At 35.2% G+C, this 16,044-nt stretch overlaps 2 protein-coding genes and 1 non-coding gene across 3 annotated transcripts; 1 reads left to right on the forward strand and 2 right to left on the reverse strand.

The window, feature by feature from the left end:
• Window positions 1-6,849: 6,849 nt before the first annotated feature.
• Window positions 6,850-7,825, reverse strand: LOC142605922 (uncharacterized). The gene is made up of 2 exons (XM_075777348.1): window positions 7,734-7,825; window positions 6,850-7,393 (listed from the first exon to the last, which is right to left on the reverse strand). The coding sequence occupies exons 1-2, from the start codon at window positions 7,823-7,825 to the stop codon at window positions 6,850-6,852; spliced, it is 636 nt and encodes a 211-aa protein (XP_075633463.1).
• A 1,309-nt stretch (window positions 7,826-9,134) lies between these two features.
• On the reverse strand, window positions 9,135-10,214 carry LOC142605923 (uncharacterized). Its single transcript, XM_075777349.1, has one exon. It carries the CDS (start codon window positions 10,212-10,214, stop codon window positions 9,135-9,137), a length of 1,080 nt encoding a protein of 359 aa, XP_075633464.1.
• Window positions 10,215-11,168: 954 nt separating this feature from the next.
• On the forward strand, window positions 11,169-11,272 carry LOC142608492 (small nucleolar RNA R71). The gene has a single exon (XR_012839521.1). It is a non-coding gene; the product is annotated as a small nucleolar RNA R71 (small nucleolar RNA).
• The last annotated feature ends 4,772 nt before the right edge of the window (window positions 11,273-16,044 follow it).

Below are 16,044 nucleotides of genomic sequence, written 5' to 3' on the forward strand. Positions count from 1 at the left end.
TGTTGAGCCTCGGGGCCAAAACAGCTTCTTAAAGCTCGATAGATGCAGCTGTCGAGCTAGCTGTTGAGCTTTAATAAAGAGCACTTCTAAACTTGTTTCTTGGAAAAACTTGATGACTTCAACACTTGATCTTGAAACACAGTTTCTTGAAGTATAAAACTCATCCTAATTCTACCCAATTACAAGTAAAGTGCGTTTTGACAAAGGATTAGCCAATTACATAAATAATGAATGACATATGTTCTAAACAAGTGAAACACATATGTCCTAACACATGTCTAAAAGGAAGTAATCCTTACTCGGAGTTTTGCATGCTAAATCGTTCTAGAACCTTATCTATATATCCAGCTTGTGACAAACCGAACATCCTATTCTTTTGATCTTGCCAAAGCTTAATCCCTAGAATATAGTTAGCTTCGCCTAAGTCCTTCATATCAAATTGGCTTGACAACTAAACTTTAACCGATGAAATTATCCCTACATCATTTCCAATGAGTAGAATGTCATCTACATAAAGCACTAGGAACATTACTACTTTATCTTGATGTCTTTTATACACACATGGTTCATCAAGATTTTGTTCAAAACCAAATGATTTGATTGCCTGATCAAATCTGATGTTCCATGACCTAGACGCTTGTTTAAGTCCATAAATGGACCTTTTCAACTTGCGTACCATATGCTCTGGGTTCTTTGCTATGAAACCTTCCGGTTGCAACATGTAGATTTCTTCTTCGAGATTGCCATTAAGAAATGCAGTCTTGACATCCATTTGCCAAATCTCATAATCATAATGAGCAGCAATGGATAAGAAAATTCTGATAGACCTAAGCATGGCTACTAGCGAAAAAGTTTCATCATAGTCAATGCCTTCTTTTTATGTATACCCTTTCGCCACTAGTCTTGCATTAAAGGTTTCAACCTTTCCATCTATCCCTCTCTTCCTCTTGTAAACCCATTTGCAACCAATAGGTTTAATGCCGTTAGGTGCCTTCACAAGATCCCACACATGATTGGAATACATAGAATCCAATTCAGATTTCATAGCTTCGACCCAATAATGTGCATCTATATCATTTATTGCCTCTTCATAAGTGTAGGGATCTGATTCAGCCTCTTTAGAGATAGCTTCATAAGTTTTTCCCAAACCTATAAATCTCTCAAGAGGCCGAACAACTCTCCCACTACGACGAGACACCTGTGTACTAGACATCTCATGAGTAGTATCTTGTGGTGTATCTAATACAACCACATCATCCCTAGTTTCATCCATTGGTTGTTCAACTACAGTTTCATCTATTTCAGCCAAAAAAACTTTACTCCTAGAATTAAAATTATCCACATAATCATCTTCCAAAAATTTGGCATGAGTGCTAACAAACACTTTGTTATCCTTATGATTATAGAATAAATAACCCTTGGTTTCCTTTGAATACCCTAAAAATATGCACACTTTCGTTTTAGATTCCAACTTATCAGACTTCCTTTTCAACACATATGTTGGACATCCCCAAATGTGGAGATACTTCATACTAGGCTTGCACCCACTCCACAATTCCTTAGGTGTGTTAGGAACAGATTTTGATGGAACCAAATTCAAAATATGCATAGTAGTTTTTAGTGCATATCCCCAAAAGGAAATCGGTAAAGTTGAATAACTCATCATGGACCTAACCATTTCCAAAAGAGTCTTATTCCTTCTCTCGCTACACCATTTTGTTGAAAAGTTCCAGGTGCAGTCAATTGGGATACAATCCCATTTTGAATTAGGTTATCCTTGAAATCCCCAAGAAGGTATTCACCACCTCGATCAGATCGAATGGCCTTTATGTGTTTGCCTAATTGATTCTCAACTTTAGCCCTAAACTCTTTGAACTTTTCAAAGGCTTCAGACTTTCGTCTCATTAGGTGTACATAACCATATCTTGAGTAATCATCCGTGAAAGTGATGAAATACTCATAACCTCCATTTGCTTGGGTTGACATAGGACCACATACATCTGTATAAACTAATTCAAGCAACTCTTGGGCTCTTCTACCTTTTGCATTAAAAGGTCGTTTGGTCATTTTACCTTCCAAACAAGATTCATAAACTTGAAATTCATCAAAGTCCATGGGCTGTAAAAGTCCATCTTTGATTAGTCTTTGAATCCTATTTGAATTAATATGACCCAAATGCAAGTGCCAAAGATATGCATCATTAGAAGGAAACTTTCTCTTTAATGATTTCACATGAGAGCTACTATCTAATTCAGGAGTTAAAATATAAAGACCATCTACAGTATTGCAAGAACAGATAAACATTTTATCCTTCTTTATTACAACATTGTCTTTCAGGATAATACAATACCCATGTTTACCTAAATAAGTTGTAGAAATTAAATTCCTACGAAAATTAGGTACAAATAGACAGTCTTCCAATATTAAAACCCTAGAACTGAAACACAAATTGAGCACTCCAACAAATACAGCTGGAACTCTACTCCCATCCGCTAAGGTAAGAAAGAATTCTCCTTCATTCAGCTTTCTGGTCTCTTGGAACCCCTGCAAAGAATTGCAGATATGATTAGTACAACCTGAATCCACACACCAAGAATCCATGGGATTCTGTACCAAACATATTTCAAGAAGAAAAGAACTTTTCATACCCTTGTTCTTGGCAACTTTAAACTTTGGACAATTCCTCTTCCAATGTCCTTTCTCACCACAATGGAAATACTTTCCTTTGAGCTTCTTTCCTTTGTTAGCAACCTCTAAGGCAATTTGCTTACCTTCTTGCTTAGTGAAGTCCTTCTTCTTCTTCTTCTTACCCTTGCCTTTCGACTTAGGTTGAGAAGTAGAAGCTTCACCCACATTGGCTTCAACACTAGAAGTACCAAGGATGCCTTCCGCCGCTACTAACTCATTCATTAATTCAAAAAAATAATAAATCTTTTGTTCATATTGTAATTGAGTCTGAATTCCCTGAATGATTCCGGTAGTGACTGGAGTATCATATCCACTTGGAATTCTCCATCAATGTCGGCACCTAAAACCTCTAAAGTATTCAGATTAGAGATCATTGTAAGACAATGCTCCCTCACTGAAGTACCTTCAGCCATTTTGGTATTATAAATTTGCCTCATGGTTTCTTGCCTTGCAGAACGGCCTTGCTCACCAAACATCTTCTTCAGACTATGCATAATGTCTGAAGCTAGTTCTACATCCTGCATTTGATGCTGTAGAACATTTGAGATGGATGCTAGGATATAGCACTATTAGGATGTGTGTCCTTAAATCCTATTGCATGATGCTATGTATGATATTACGTATGACTTAATGTTGTTTTTAATAAAGTTGTTTTATTATTATCTAAAATAATGGTAACATGAATATTGGGACATTATCATATAGTCCATGAGATGCATAGTATGTGATTTATGTGATTTAGTCACAGAAGATATAAGTCACAAGTTCTTTGTAAACTCAGAATTTATAGTTCGTAGTCGGTGATGAAATTGGACATTTCATTTGCGATGACTATAATGTATCAACTAAGATGATTTGTCTTGATCAAGGAAGTGGAGACTTCTAGTTGATATGTTGATATGTTTTAAGAGTATAGACATATTGAACTGGACCGCTGTGAGATTTATTATTCTCCTAACGACTGTCAAATGAATAATAAATCTCACGACTTCTATTTGTATGAACTTTTAATCCTGAGAGAATAATGGACCTGATCAAGAGTGAGATCTAAAATGACAATCGAAACCTCAGTAAGTTGGGCAGCCACATTTAGTGTTAATGGAACATATATTCTCAAGATGGAATTCATAGTCTCTTAACGGAGATATAAAATATTCCCTTGAGATAAGTTTAATGGGATCAGCTATTCAGAGAGTTAGGCCTAACCACTTTGGTAAGAAATTACTAAAGTATATATTTACGAAATTGGATTTCATAAATATATAATGAATAACTTTAAAGGATTAAACCGGGTACTCAAGGATTAAGATGTAGTAATTTTCAAAGTGGCAGTCTATATTCATGACTTTGTATTACTACGAATATTTTATGAAGGGGTTGCCTGTATAATAAAGTCTTGGGATATAATTTATTAATAAGGCCTAGAGTGCAATTATATTTATATAGTGGTATTAAATATAATTAATGGTAACTTTGGACTTGTCAAGAGTTGACGGAAAAGCCCAAGGCCCATTGGAGCTAGTGTCTTATTGGTCCCTTTTGGTCCCACTCCAAGCTACACACTAAAGCCCAATTGGAAAGTGACTTAGCCACACTTTGCATGTAAAGCCCTTGTTACCTGCAACACAAAGATATTATATAATCAGTAACAAAATAACATAAAAGTAAGGCTAAATATGTAGATATGTGAGTACTTTATTGTATTTATTTACCTACATTTTGCTAGTCCTCGAGCAAAACAGATAAATAGTAAAACAAAACAAAGAAAATATCCTAACTAATCCACTTTCGCTGGAAATTTCAATTGCATTTAGCGTATGCAACAAGCCTTTAAACCCCTAGCTTACACTAGTGGACGAGTTGTAGTCTCGTGAGGGTTTGCAGGGAATATACCCACAAAATTCTGAGAATGAATACTAAAATAAACAAAACAAAGAAAATCAATTTTTTTTTTTTTTTAAATTTCAATTGCCTTTTGTAAAAAGAATTAGTTCAAGTTCAAAAACACTACAAATGCTAAAGAAATTTCTCATGCCATCAAAACTCAATGTGAGTGAAAAGTGGTAGCCAACCCAAACATACTCTTAGTTTTAGAATAAACTTGACTCGAATTTCTATTTGAAAGTATGCTTCAACTCAAACCTTTCCAGTGTTATCACTCAACAAATGAAATCACTCTGAAATGGGGTGTAACACTCTCAACAATATATATGAGTGGAATAATTGTAAGCAAAATAAAAATCTCACATATAAATCACATGAAAAATGCTTAATCAAGAAAGAACAAGTAGTCTCATGAAAAGATGCCAAAAAGAATTTATACCACACCTTTTATTCAGTCATATCAATATCTGAACTACAAAATCTTCAAGATCAAATAAGGACTTTATTAGGACGTAATGTAGGGTAAAAGTAAAGGGAATGAAATAAAAATGGGTAAAGGTAAATATAAGAAGTGTTTTCAAGATTTGTCGGAATGTCAACTCTTTTTGGAATTTCCATTCAACATTTTTTTTCAACTCTTCTTCTTCAAAGCAATACTCCTTTACATTTCACTTCTCAAAATTTGATGAGAACCCTTTTTATTTACTTCTTTTTTTCCTTTCTTTTTTTTTTTTTTTTTTTACTTACTTCAAGTCGTCACTTATCTTTTGACGTGAGTGCAGGCATTTGTGACGGATGCACCCAGTTACTCAACAAGTCACAAACTTGAAGTGCTTTTGCATACTCATATTGCAAGTTACGGTTTGACGTAAGAGTAAACATTGGTATACCCCTAGTTACTAAGCAACTCAAAACATTGGAGTAAATGGAACTCTGTACAATTTTTTTTCTTTTTTCCTTTCTTCTTTAAATTCTCGCACAAACCACCACATTGAAACAAACCGATCAAATTCCATCTTGAAACACTATGGACAAGGGCTTTAAGAAAGAAAGGCGAATTACAAGGCTCAATGGGGTGACTAGCGATAATGTATCAAAAAAGAAAAACACATATATGGCTCAAAGTAGACAAAAATGGCCTAATCTCATCTCTCAAAGACTAGTATAGTTCATTCAACATCAATGACTTCAAAAGGTTCAAGTGTGGCATAAAATCATTTTTTATTGGCCAAAAGAAATAACAATGAGACTACAACAAGGGAAATATGTTACGCACTTCCAAATGAACTTTAAGATTAGAAAAAAATTAAATAACCCTCTAAAAATAATGATTGGTTCAAAACTCACAAGGGTTACAATCTCCACATTATTATCATCAAGATTTTCTAATCATTTTTATCCTTCAACAAGAAGTTGTGTCTAAGTGGCTACGTGCATGTGCAATGAATTGAGCATGAAAGAAATGAAATTCTTTAAGCAAGAGTAGTATAATGAAATTAAAACACAAACCTCAAGCTAGGCAAAAGAAAGTTTTTTTTTTTTTTTTAATAAATAAAATAAATTCCCTTCCCCCAAACCTAAATTTCACATTGTCCTCAATGGGAAAAAGGAAGAAAAACTAAATAAAAGAATGAGAAAGGAGAAGAGATGCTCCCCTGATTTCTAATTGAATATTTTTCCTTGAGGTCCAGCCGTGTACCTAGTGAAGATTTTTGTGGTCTCTTTATTCCTACAAAATGGAAGAAAAAAAAAAACAATAAGATAAAGAGAAAAAATAAATAAATAAAACAAAAAAATCAAAACGAAAACAAAAAATGAAAAACTTGGGTTGCCTCCCAAAAGCGCTTTATTTAACGTTTGTAGCTAGACGTTATCCTTTCATTCTTTTTTACAGATGAGATCGATGGAGCATTTTTCTGAGTGAAAGTCTCCATCCATATAGGGTTTTAATCTTTGTCCATTTACTTTAAATGTCCCTTTTTGTTCATGATGGACTTCAATTGCCCCATAGGGAAAAACTTGGGTTACCACAAACGGTCCTGACCACCGAGAGCGTAGCTTTCCTGGAAAGAGTCGAAGTCTTGAGTTAAATAATAGAAATTTTTGCCCAACTTCGAATTCCCTACTTAGAATATGCTTATCATGTCATCTCTTAGTTTTATCTTTGTAAATTCGAGCATTCTCAGAAGCATCATTGCGGAACTCATCCATCTCATTGATTTGCAATATTCTCTTCTCGCCAGCTGCTTGTAGATCAAAGTTCAGTATCCTTGTCGCCTAATAGGCTCTGTGTTCTAGTTCCACCAATAGATGGCATGCTTTTCCATAAACGAGCCAGTATGGTGACATCCTGATCGTTGTTTTGAATGCTGTTCTATATACCCATAAAGCATCATCTAACTTTCTCGCCCAGTCTGTACGAGAGATATTCACAGTCTTTTCCAATATACGCTTCAGCTCTCGATTAGATACCTCGACTTGTCCACTCGTTTGAGGATGGTATGGTGTCGCCATGTGATGTGTAACTCCAAACTTAGTCAGTAGTGCTTCAAATTGGCGATTGCAAAAATGCTTTCCGTCATCACTGATTATTGCCCTTGGAGTGCTGAATCGGGAGAAGATATTTTTTTGTAGAAAATTCACTACAACTCTCGCATCATTAGTCGGCAAAGCAACTGCTTCCACCCATTTGGAGACATAATCTATAGCCACCAAAATAAATTTGTTAGAATATGAGGATGGAAAAGGACCCATGAAATCTATACCCCAAACATCAAATAATTCAATAACTAAAATATTATTTAAAGGCATCTCATGTTTCCTAGAAATATTTCCAACTCTTTGACAATGATCACACAAATTAACAAATTTAAATGCATCTTTAAAAATAGATGGCCAATAAAACCCTGATTGTAGAATTTTTGCCGTTGTTTTTGCACCACCAAAGTGGCCGCCGACTTCCAATGAATGACAATGTCTGAGTATGTTCTCCATCTCCTCCTTGGGCACATCTTCTGATTATCTGGTCTGCACAGTGTCGGTATAAAAAAGGTTCTTCCCAAAAATAATATTTCAAGTCGGAGAAGAACTTCTTCTTTTGTTGATATGTCATCCTGGGAGGTAGAATTTGCGACACCAAGTAGTTGACTATGTCGGCATACCATGGAACAACTTGTATAGTCATCAAATGCTCATCCGGGAATGCTTCTTTTATTTGAACTTGTTGCTCATCATCCATACCTTGAAGCTCCATCCGAGACAAGTGATCCGCCACCAAATTTTCAGTACCCTTCTTGTCCTTAATCTCCAAATTGAATTCTTGTAGAAGCAAAATCCATCAAAGCAATCTCGGTTTAGCATCCTTCTTTGCAAGCAAGTACTTTAGAGCAGAGTGATCGGTGTAGACAATCACCTTCGAACCTATCAAGTAAGAATGAAATTTGTCAAAAGCAAAAACAACTGCTAATAATTCTTTTTCAGTAGTGGCATAATGCAGTTGAGCTTCTGTTAAGGTCCTACTTGCATAATAAATAACATGAAAATTTTTATCTTTTCTCTGCCCTAAAACAGCCCCTATAGCATAATCACTGGCATCACACATTAATTCAAACGGTAAATTCCAATCTGGTGACACAATTATAGGTGCTAAAATTAATTTCTTTTTCAGTGTTTCAAAAGCATGAAAGCATTCATCAGAAAATTCAAATCGAGTGTCTTTAATCAACAAATTGCAAAGAGGTTTAGTAATTTGGGAAAAATCCTTCATAAATCGTCAGTAGAATCTGGCGTGTCCCAAGAAACTTCTCATGCCCTTCATATTGGCTGGTGGTGGGAGTTTTTCGATCACTTCTATTTTTGCTTTGTCAACTTCAATTCCCTTAGAGGAAATGCGGTGGCCCAGCACTATCCCCTTCTCTACCATGAAATGGCATTTTCCCCAATTCAATACTAAATTTGTCTCCTTGCATCTCTGCAAAACTAAAGATAAGTTAGACAAACAATTATCAAAAGAATATCCAAAGACAGAGAAGTCATCCATGAAGACTTCTAAAAAATTTTCCACCATGTCCGAGAAGATGGACATCATGCATCTTTGAAATGTGGCTGGCGCATTGCAAAGGCCAAAAGGCATCCGCCTATATGCAAATGTTCCATATGGACAAGTAAAAATGGTCTTCTCTTGATCTTCAGGTGCGATGGCTATTTGATTATAACCAGAGTATCCATCCAGAAAACAATAGTAAGCATGCCCTGCAAGTCTTTCTAGCATTTGATCAATAAAAGGTAAAGGAAAATTATCTTTCCGAGTTGCATCATTAAGCCTTCTGTAATCTATGCACATTCGCCATCCCGTGACCGTCCTTGTTGGTATAAGTTCATCATTATCATTTTTTATCACGGTTATTCCACCTTTCTTTGGGACGACTTGTACTGGACTTACCCATGCGCTGTCCGAGATAGGATAAATAATTTTGGCATCTAACAGCTTCAGCACTTCTTTATGCACCACTTCTTGCATAGATGGATTCAATCTTCTCTGGTGTTGGATAATCGATTTATATTTATCCTCCATTAAAATCTTGTGTGCAAATTGAAGGACTAATTCCTTTGATGTCAGAGATGGTCCAACCCAAACCCAACTTGTGTTCCCGTAAGATTCTTAGCAAATTTTCCTCCTCTACATCACTCAAAGAACTGTTAATAATAACTGGAAGAGTAGAGTCTTGACCTAAGAAAGCGTATCTTAACTTTGATGGAAGCGGTTTGAGCTCAAGTTTAGGTGGTTCTTCTGGTGGAGATGTTGGTTGACATGATTTCAAGTCTTCCACTTTTGGTTGCATTGAAAGAGGAAAGAGTGGTGTAGCCTCCAAATATCTTTCACACTCCTTAACCTCTTCATCATTGAATTTAACAAGTGTAGAGTGAGTAAGACATACCTCAAGTGGTAACTTTAGAAAATCAATTGCATAAGTCTCATCGGCCATGATCACGTCTCGGTCACTTATTTGAAAACAAGAATGTGTCTCGGGAAGAAATTCCATAGACTTAAATACATCAAAAGTGACCTCATCCTCTCCGACCCTCAAAACAAGTTTTCCTTGCTGGACATCAATTAAGGTCCTCCCCGTCGCAAGGAAAGGTCGACCCAATATCAAAGGGATCTCCTCGTCCTCATCCATATCAAGGACAATGAAGTCAGCCAGGAAGATGAACTTGTCAGCTTTTACTAATACGTCCTCAATGACTCCTCTTGGGTATTTAATGGATCTATCTGCCAATTGTAAAGAGATAGTGGTCGGCTTTACTTCTCCAAGACCCAATTTCCTGAAAATAGAGAAAGGCATTAGATTAATACTTGCCCCTAAATCACATAAAGCTCTATCAAAATAAGATTTTCCTATAGTGCAAGGGATAGTGAAACTCCCCGGATCTTTCAACTTAGGCGGCAACTTCTTTTGTAAGATTGCACTACTCTCCTCTGTTAGCATTACTGTTTCATGCTCCTCCAATTTCCGCTTCTTTGATATAATATCCTTAAAAAATTTAGCATATTTAGGCATTTGTTCCAAAGCTTCAATGAGAGGAATATTAATATGCAATTGCTTAAATATACTTAGAAATTTAGAAAGCTGATCATCCATATTGTTTTTTCTTAATCTTTGCGGAAAAGGAATTGGTGGATCATAAATTGAAGGAGAAGAAGTCTCAAAAGTAACTTCCCTGGATTTTTTGATTTTAAAGCTCTTTCATTCTCCTTAGTCTTCTCAGCTTGCTCCACTTCTTTCATCTCTGACTTGGCCTCCTTCATCTTTGACTCCTCATTATCTACAGCTTCATCTTGTTTTGCATTTGTTACTTTTGGCTCCTCATATGTTCGTCCACTTCTCAATGATATTGCCTTTACATGTTCTTTCGGATTGGTGACAGTGTTGCTTGGCAAAGTTCCTACAGTCCTCTCTGTGAGCATGCTTGAGAGCTGATCGATCTGCACCTCAAGATTACAGATTGAAGCTAAATTGTTTTGGATCGCCACATCTGTCTTCTGCAAGTACTGCATGAACATGTCCTCAAGTGTCGACTTCTTCTCTTGCTATGGAAATTGTTGAGGTGGTTTAGCCTGCCCTTGGTTATTGCTTCATGAAAAGTTGGGGTGATTCCTCCATCTAGGATTGTACGTGTTTAAGTATGAATTATTTTGACGTTGAAAATTTGACACGTAATTTGCTTGTCCATAACTCGATTGGGCAAAAGGATTTCCCACTTGGTAGTCAACACTTGAATGATTTCCTAAAAAATGATCACAAACAACATTAGTTTGAATAGCATTAACATTCATTTTACCTAGTTGTTGAGACAAAGTTGCCATTTGTGCCGCCAATGAGGTAATAGAATCAAGTTCTAAAACTCCAGCTGTCTTTCTTGGCATTGCTCTTTCTGTAGGCCATTGATAGTTGTTGGATGCCAATTCTTCTAGAAGTTCATAGGCTGCCTCATGAGTTTTACTCATTAAAGATCCACCAGCTGCTACATCAACCATAGACCTGTTTTTAGCTCCTAGACCATTGTAGAATGTTTGCACTTGAAGCCATGCTGGAAGGTCATGATGAGGACTTCGCAATAAATCTTTGTACCTCACCCATGCTTCATATAATGATTCACCCTCAAATTGGATGAACGTGGTGATAGCATTCCTTAGCTTTGCTGTCTTTGTGGGAGGGAGATATTTTGCTAAGAATTTTTGAGCTAACTCCTCCCATGTAGTAATGATGTCAGGTGGCAAAGAATTCAACCAAACTTTTGCTTTATCCCTCAGTGAGAAGGGAAAAAGTCTTAGTCGAATCGCATCATCTATCACTCCGTTATGTTTAAAAGTATCACAAATTTCCAAGAAATTTGCAATATGGACATTAGGATCCTCTTGTGACAACCCCCCGAACTAGACAGTTTACTGTATCATCTAAATGATGGCCGGCTTAATCTCAAAATTATTGGCTTGTATGGTTGGCCTCCTTATGCTCGATGTAGCTCCATTTACCAAGGGCGTAGCATAATCTCTTAACGCCTTTTGCTTTTGATCGGCCATATTAGATAGAGATGTGTTGGCCTCTTTCTTCTTTTCTTTCTTGAGCTGACGTAAGGTTCTTTCTATTTCAGGATCAAAGAGTGTATGCTCTAACAGTTTAGATATGGTCATGCACTTCTAATTCCTGAAAAGAAAGAAAACAAACTCAGATGCACCTAATTAAAATATTTTTTTTGAATAAATAAAATAAAATCCAAAGTAGTAAATATCTAGCTAATATCAATATCAATAACAAATAGTTAATCCCCGGCAACGGGGCCAAAAACTTGTTCGCGTAAAATAATCTGCAAGCGCACAGAATCGTAACAAGTAGTAAAGTGTTTTTAGAAAATGAATTTCGAACCCATAGGGATTAACTATGTTATTGAATACCGAAATTCACTAAATTAATTACTATTTGGAAAATCGAAAATAAATGGAACGTTCTACTATCTGAGTTAAATTAAACTATTTAATAAAAATAAATCTACAAATAAAAGATTAACAAAATGAAAAAATCTAAAAGTGTAAAAATATGATAAGAATTGATCTAGAGCGGTTGATTTCACCTAACAAATCCCACACAATTTATTCTTCCTAATTATTAAATTCTAATAATCTCCCGTTGATGAATTAAAAATTCCTTAAGTATTCAATATCTTCTCTCAAATAATATCAAAAATATCTTCAACTAACAATTTCATATCTCTATGTGAATTTAATTAATTGGAGACTCATTACGTACATTCAATTTTCTGAAAAATCACACTAATTGCGGTAAAGCATCTCTACTTTCGCTCAACTAATGATGTTTAATTCTAGAACTAAAATAACAAGTCACCTCTCGGTCTCATTGTAATTCAATTGATCAAACAATAATTCGTAAAAAATTAGTAAGCATTAAGAATAAGAATTAAACACTCAATTATGGAAATATTAAAAATAAAATAACTCAGAATATAAATTGTGTGTTCATTGCTAGACTACATCAACGCTCTAGAAAATAAATTTAGTTCATAATAAAATTGAAAAGAAAACAATTAAAAGTTATGTCTTTAATCTAAATTGGTTGACCAACATGAAACTCTCGCCTTTGTCCTTAGATCCTCCTCTTCATAATGACTCCCAAAACAAGTTCTTCTATGCGGCACCCCCTTTTCCTCTCTGGTCCTTTTTATTTTTTACCTAAAGAGCCTTTAAATAGGTCAAGGAATCATATTCCCATTTGGAGAAAATTCCAGATTTTTAGGCTTCATTTAATTGACGATTTTAACCCATTTAACGTCAGAATTTGGACTTTTGGTAAACTAAAAAGTTGTAGGCCTTTAAGTTAACTTTCCATCCCAACTTGAATCATCTCGATTGGACATCTGAGCCGAAAGTTATACCAAAAATACTACTGATGTGCAGGTTGGAATCCTAATCCGAATTGGACTTGGATTTGGTGCAAATTTCCTTTGATTCCTTACTCCACTTGGACTTGAATTTAATTGGGTTGGTCTTCTCTTGAATTCATGCCTGGCTGGATGAAAGTTGGCTTGATTCAATTGGCTTAGCCCCACTTTGCATGTAAAGCCCTTGTTACCTGCAACACAAAGATATTATATAATCAGTAACAAAATAACATAAAAGTAAGGCTAAATATGTAGATATGTAAGTACTTTATTGTATATATTTCATGCACATCAGAAAGGCCCAATAGGCCAGCCCAATTAGATAATCAGTTAGTTATAAAGGGAGAAATATACAAAAAAAAATTTAAAGAATAGAGAAAAAGAAAAAGAGAGAGTGTGAGACACACTTTCATTCTCCCTTTGAAAACTGATTGAGAGATCACACATCTTGGGCGTAAAGTGGAATGGAGTGAAGATTAAAAGTGTTCCCAAGTGCTTCTAATCTTTGTTTTGAATTTCACCACACCAAGGTACGCTATCTTGTTCTTAAATTCTAAAATTTACATAATGCATGTTATCAATCATGAATGAAATAGATCCTTGTTTGTTACTTTTGCTGTGTGTTTTGTATGAGATACAAAACCAGTTTTTTCCATCAATTGATATCAGAGCCAAGTTTTCATATCATGTTTGTATAATATGTGATTGTTTTTTAGAATTTAAGAAAACCATCATCTTTGTGTAGACAAGGTTTGATTATCATGGTTTTATGAATTTACGTTATTAGCGTTGGAATTTGTATGCCATGATTCATATATGGAAATAGATTGAATCCGTATGTCATAATATGGAATTAATCTATATATATGTGATTGAAGATCATTCCGTGATGTTCATATGCCATAAAGGATTCAAATATAACATGACAGTTATATCCAAGCAGTTAATAACCTAAAGGTATATGTTCAATCATCAATGCACGCAAAAGCATAAATGACCAAGGATATATATATACTCCAGAAGATTGCAATTGTACAATCCATTTGTTAAAAACTGACATGCTATTGTAACGCCATGTTAATGAATCACTTGGATTCTTTTGCACCGCTTGGAGTGTATATCCTTAATGGCATTGGCTTATATATATTAGTAATTGTCATGAAGCATGCAATCCGTATACTATTATATATATATATATATATATATATATCCTTATATATAATAATTTTATATGGATTCATATGCATTGATTTATGTATATAATTTTATATGGGTTTATATGCCTTCAAGTTTTCATCATGAATTGATTAATATATATATATATATAGACATATATAAATATATGAATGATGAACGTAGCATGTGTTATATGCCTTTGATGTCTTGGATGCATATATTAAAGTGTGTTTCATATGTTGCAATTTATATGGAGATACATGGATATATATGCTATCATATTAATGCTAGGGTTATGAAATTTATTTCTAATGAGATTAGGATTATGTTTTCAAGGATTTCTAGCATTATTTTGGTTCATGATCTTAAAAACCTTTAATTTAAAATATCTAGTGGGAGAGAGATACAAGGGTTGCATCTCACGGCCTCCATTATCGGTTCATAGTAGTGTGGATAAACACCTCGTCTTGGCGTATATGCCTCACGATCCCAAAGGAGGGTGTTTATTTCATAGTACTACAAGATTGAACTTACCCGTTTAAAGTAGTGTGGACAAACACCTCGTCTTGGCATATATGCCTCGCGATCCCAAAGGAAGGTGTTTTGTTCTATGGTACTACAAGTTTAAACATTATAAGGGAGATAAAATGTGGCTACATAAGATTCTAGATAATGGTGTACACTAGACTAAGTGTAATGTTAACCTCCCAAAGGAGCTATGTCATTATTACTTAGAGGCTAAAGGCAATACGGCATATTGTTAGTGTTTGATAAGAGTTATCATGATAGCACTAATAATGAGAATAGTTCTCAACCAATTAATGTGTTTATAATAAACTTGCTACCAAGGAATTATAGACATGGATTGGGTTGTCGTTGCATATATTATTTTATGATTTTATTAAGGTTCCATATTATATGCTTATATGCTAAATTGATAATGTCCAGTTTACTTATTATATTCATGTTTATTGTTTTCAGATTTAATCATGGCATCATTTAGCCCGCTTGTTGCTATTCTTAACCAAAACAAACTGACTAGATCCAACTATGTTGACTGGAAAAGAAATTTGAACATTGTTCTTACAGCTGAAGAGCACAAATATGTGCTTACTCAACCATGTCCTAGCTTTCCTTCATTAGATGCTCCTCTTGAGGAAAAACAGCGATATGATCATTGGCAGAAATCTAATGAGATGGCCAAGTGCTATATCCTAGCATCTATCTCAAATGTTCTACAGCATCAAATGCAAGATGTAGAACTAGCTTCGGACATAATGCTAAGTCTGAAGGAGATGTTTAGTGAGCAAGGCCGTTCTGCAAGGCAAGAAACCATGAGGCAAATTTATAATACCAAAATGGCTGCAGGAAGTTCAGTAAGGGAGCATTGTCTTAGGATGATTACTAATCTGAACACATTAGAAGTTTTAGGTGCCGACATTGATGGAGAATCCCAAGTAGACATGATACTCCAGTCACTACCAGAATCATTCAAGGAATTTAGACTCAATTATAATATGAACAAAAAGATTTATTCTTTGCCTGAATTAATGAATGAGTTAGTGGCGGCGGAAGACATCCTTGGTACTTCTAGTGTTGAGGCCAATGTGGGTGAAGCTTCTACTTCTCAACCTAAGTCGAAAGGCAAGGGTAAGAAGAAGAAGAAGAAGAAGGACTTCACTAAGAAAGATGGTAAACAAATTGCCTTAGGGGTTGCCGACAAAGGAAAGAAAACCAAAGAAAAGTGTTTCCATTGTGGTGAGAAAGGACATTGGAAGAGGAATTGTCCAGAGTTCAAAGCTGCCAAGAATAAGGGTAATAAAAGTTCCTTTCTTCTTG

Source organism: Castanea sativa, chromosome 8 (assembly GCF_040712315.1).
Source record: "Castanea sativa cultivar Marrone di Chiusa Pesio chromosome 8, ASM4071231v1".
Taxonomy (NCBI): Eukaryota; Viridiplantae; Streptophyta; class Magnoliopsida; order Fagales; family Fagaceae; genus Castanea; species Castanea sativa.

What these genes read in the sequence shown, in the direction of transcription:
- LOC142605922 (XM_075777348.1), bottom strand. Translation starts at nt 7,825, where the DNA reads ATGGAGCTTCAAGGTATGGATGATGAGCAACAAGTTCAAATAAAAGAA. An exon ending in ACTATACAAGTTGTTCCATG is followed by an intron (nt 7,394 to 7,733) that starts GTATGCCGACAT and finishes AAATATTTCTAG; the next exon opens with GAAACATGAGATGCCTTTAA.
- LOC142605923 (XM_075777349.1), bottom strand. Translation starts at nt 10,214, where the DNA reads ATGGATGATCAGCTTTCTAAATTTCTAAGTATATTTAAGCAATTGCAT.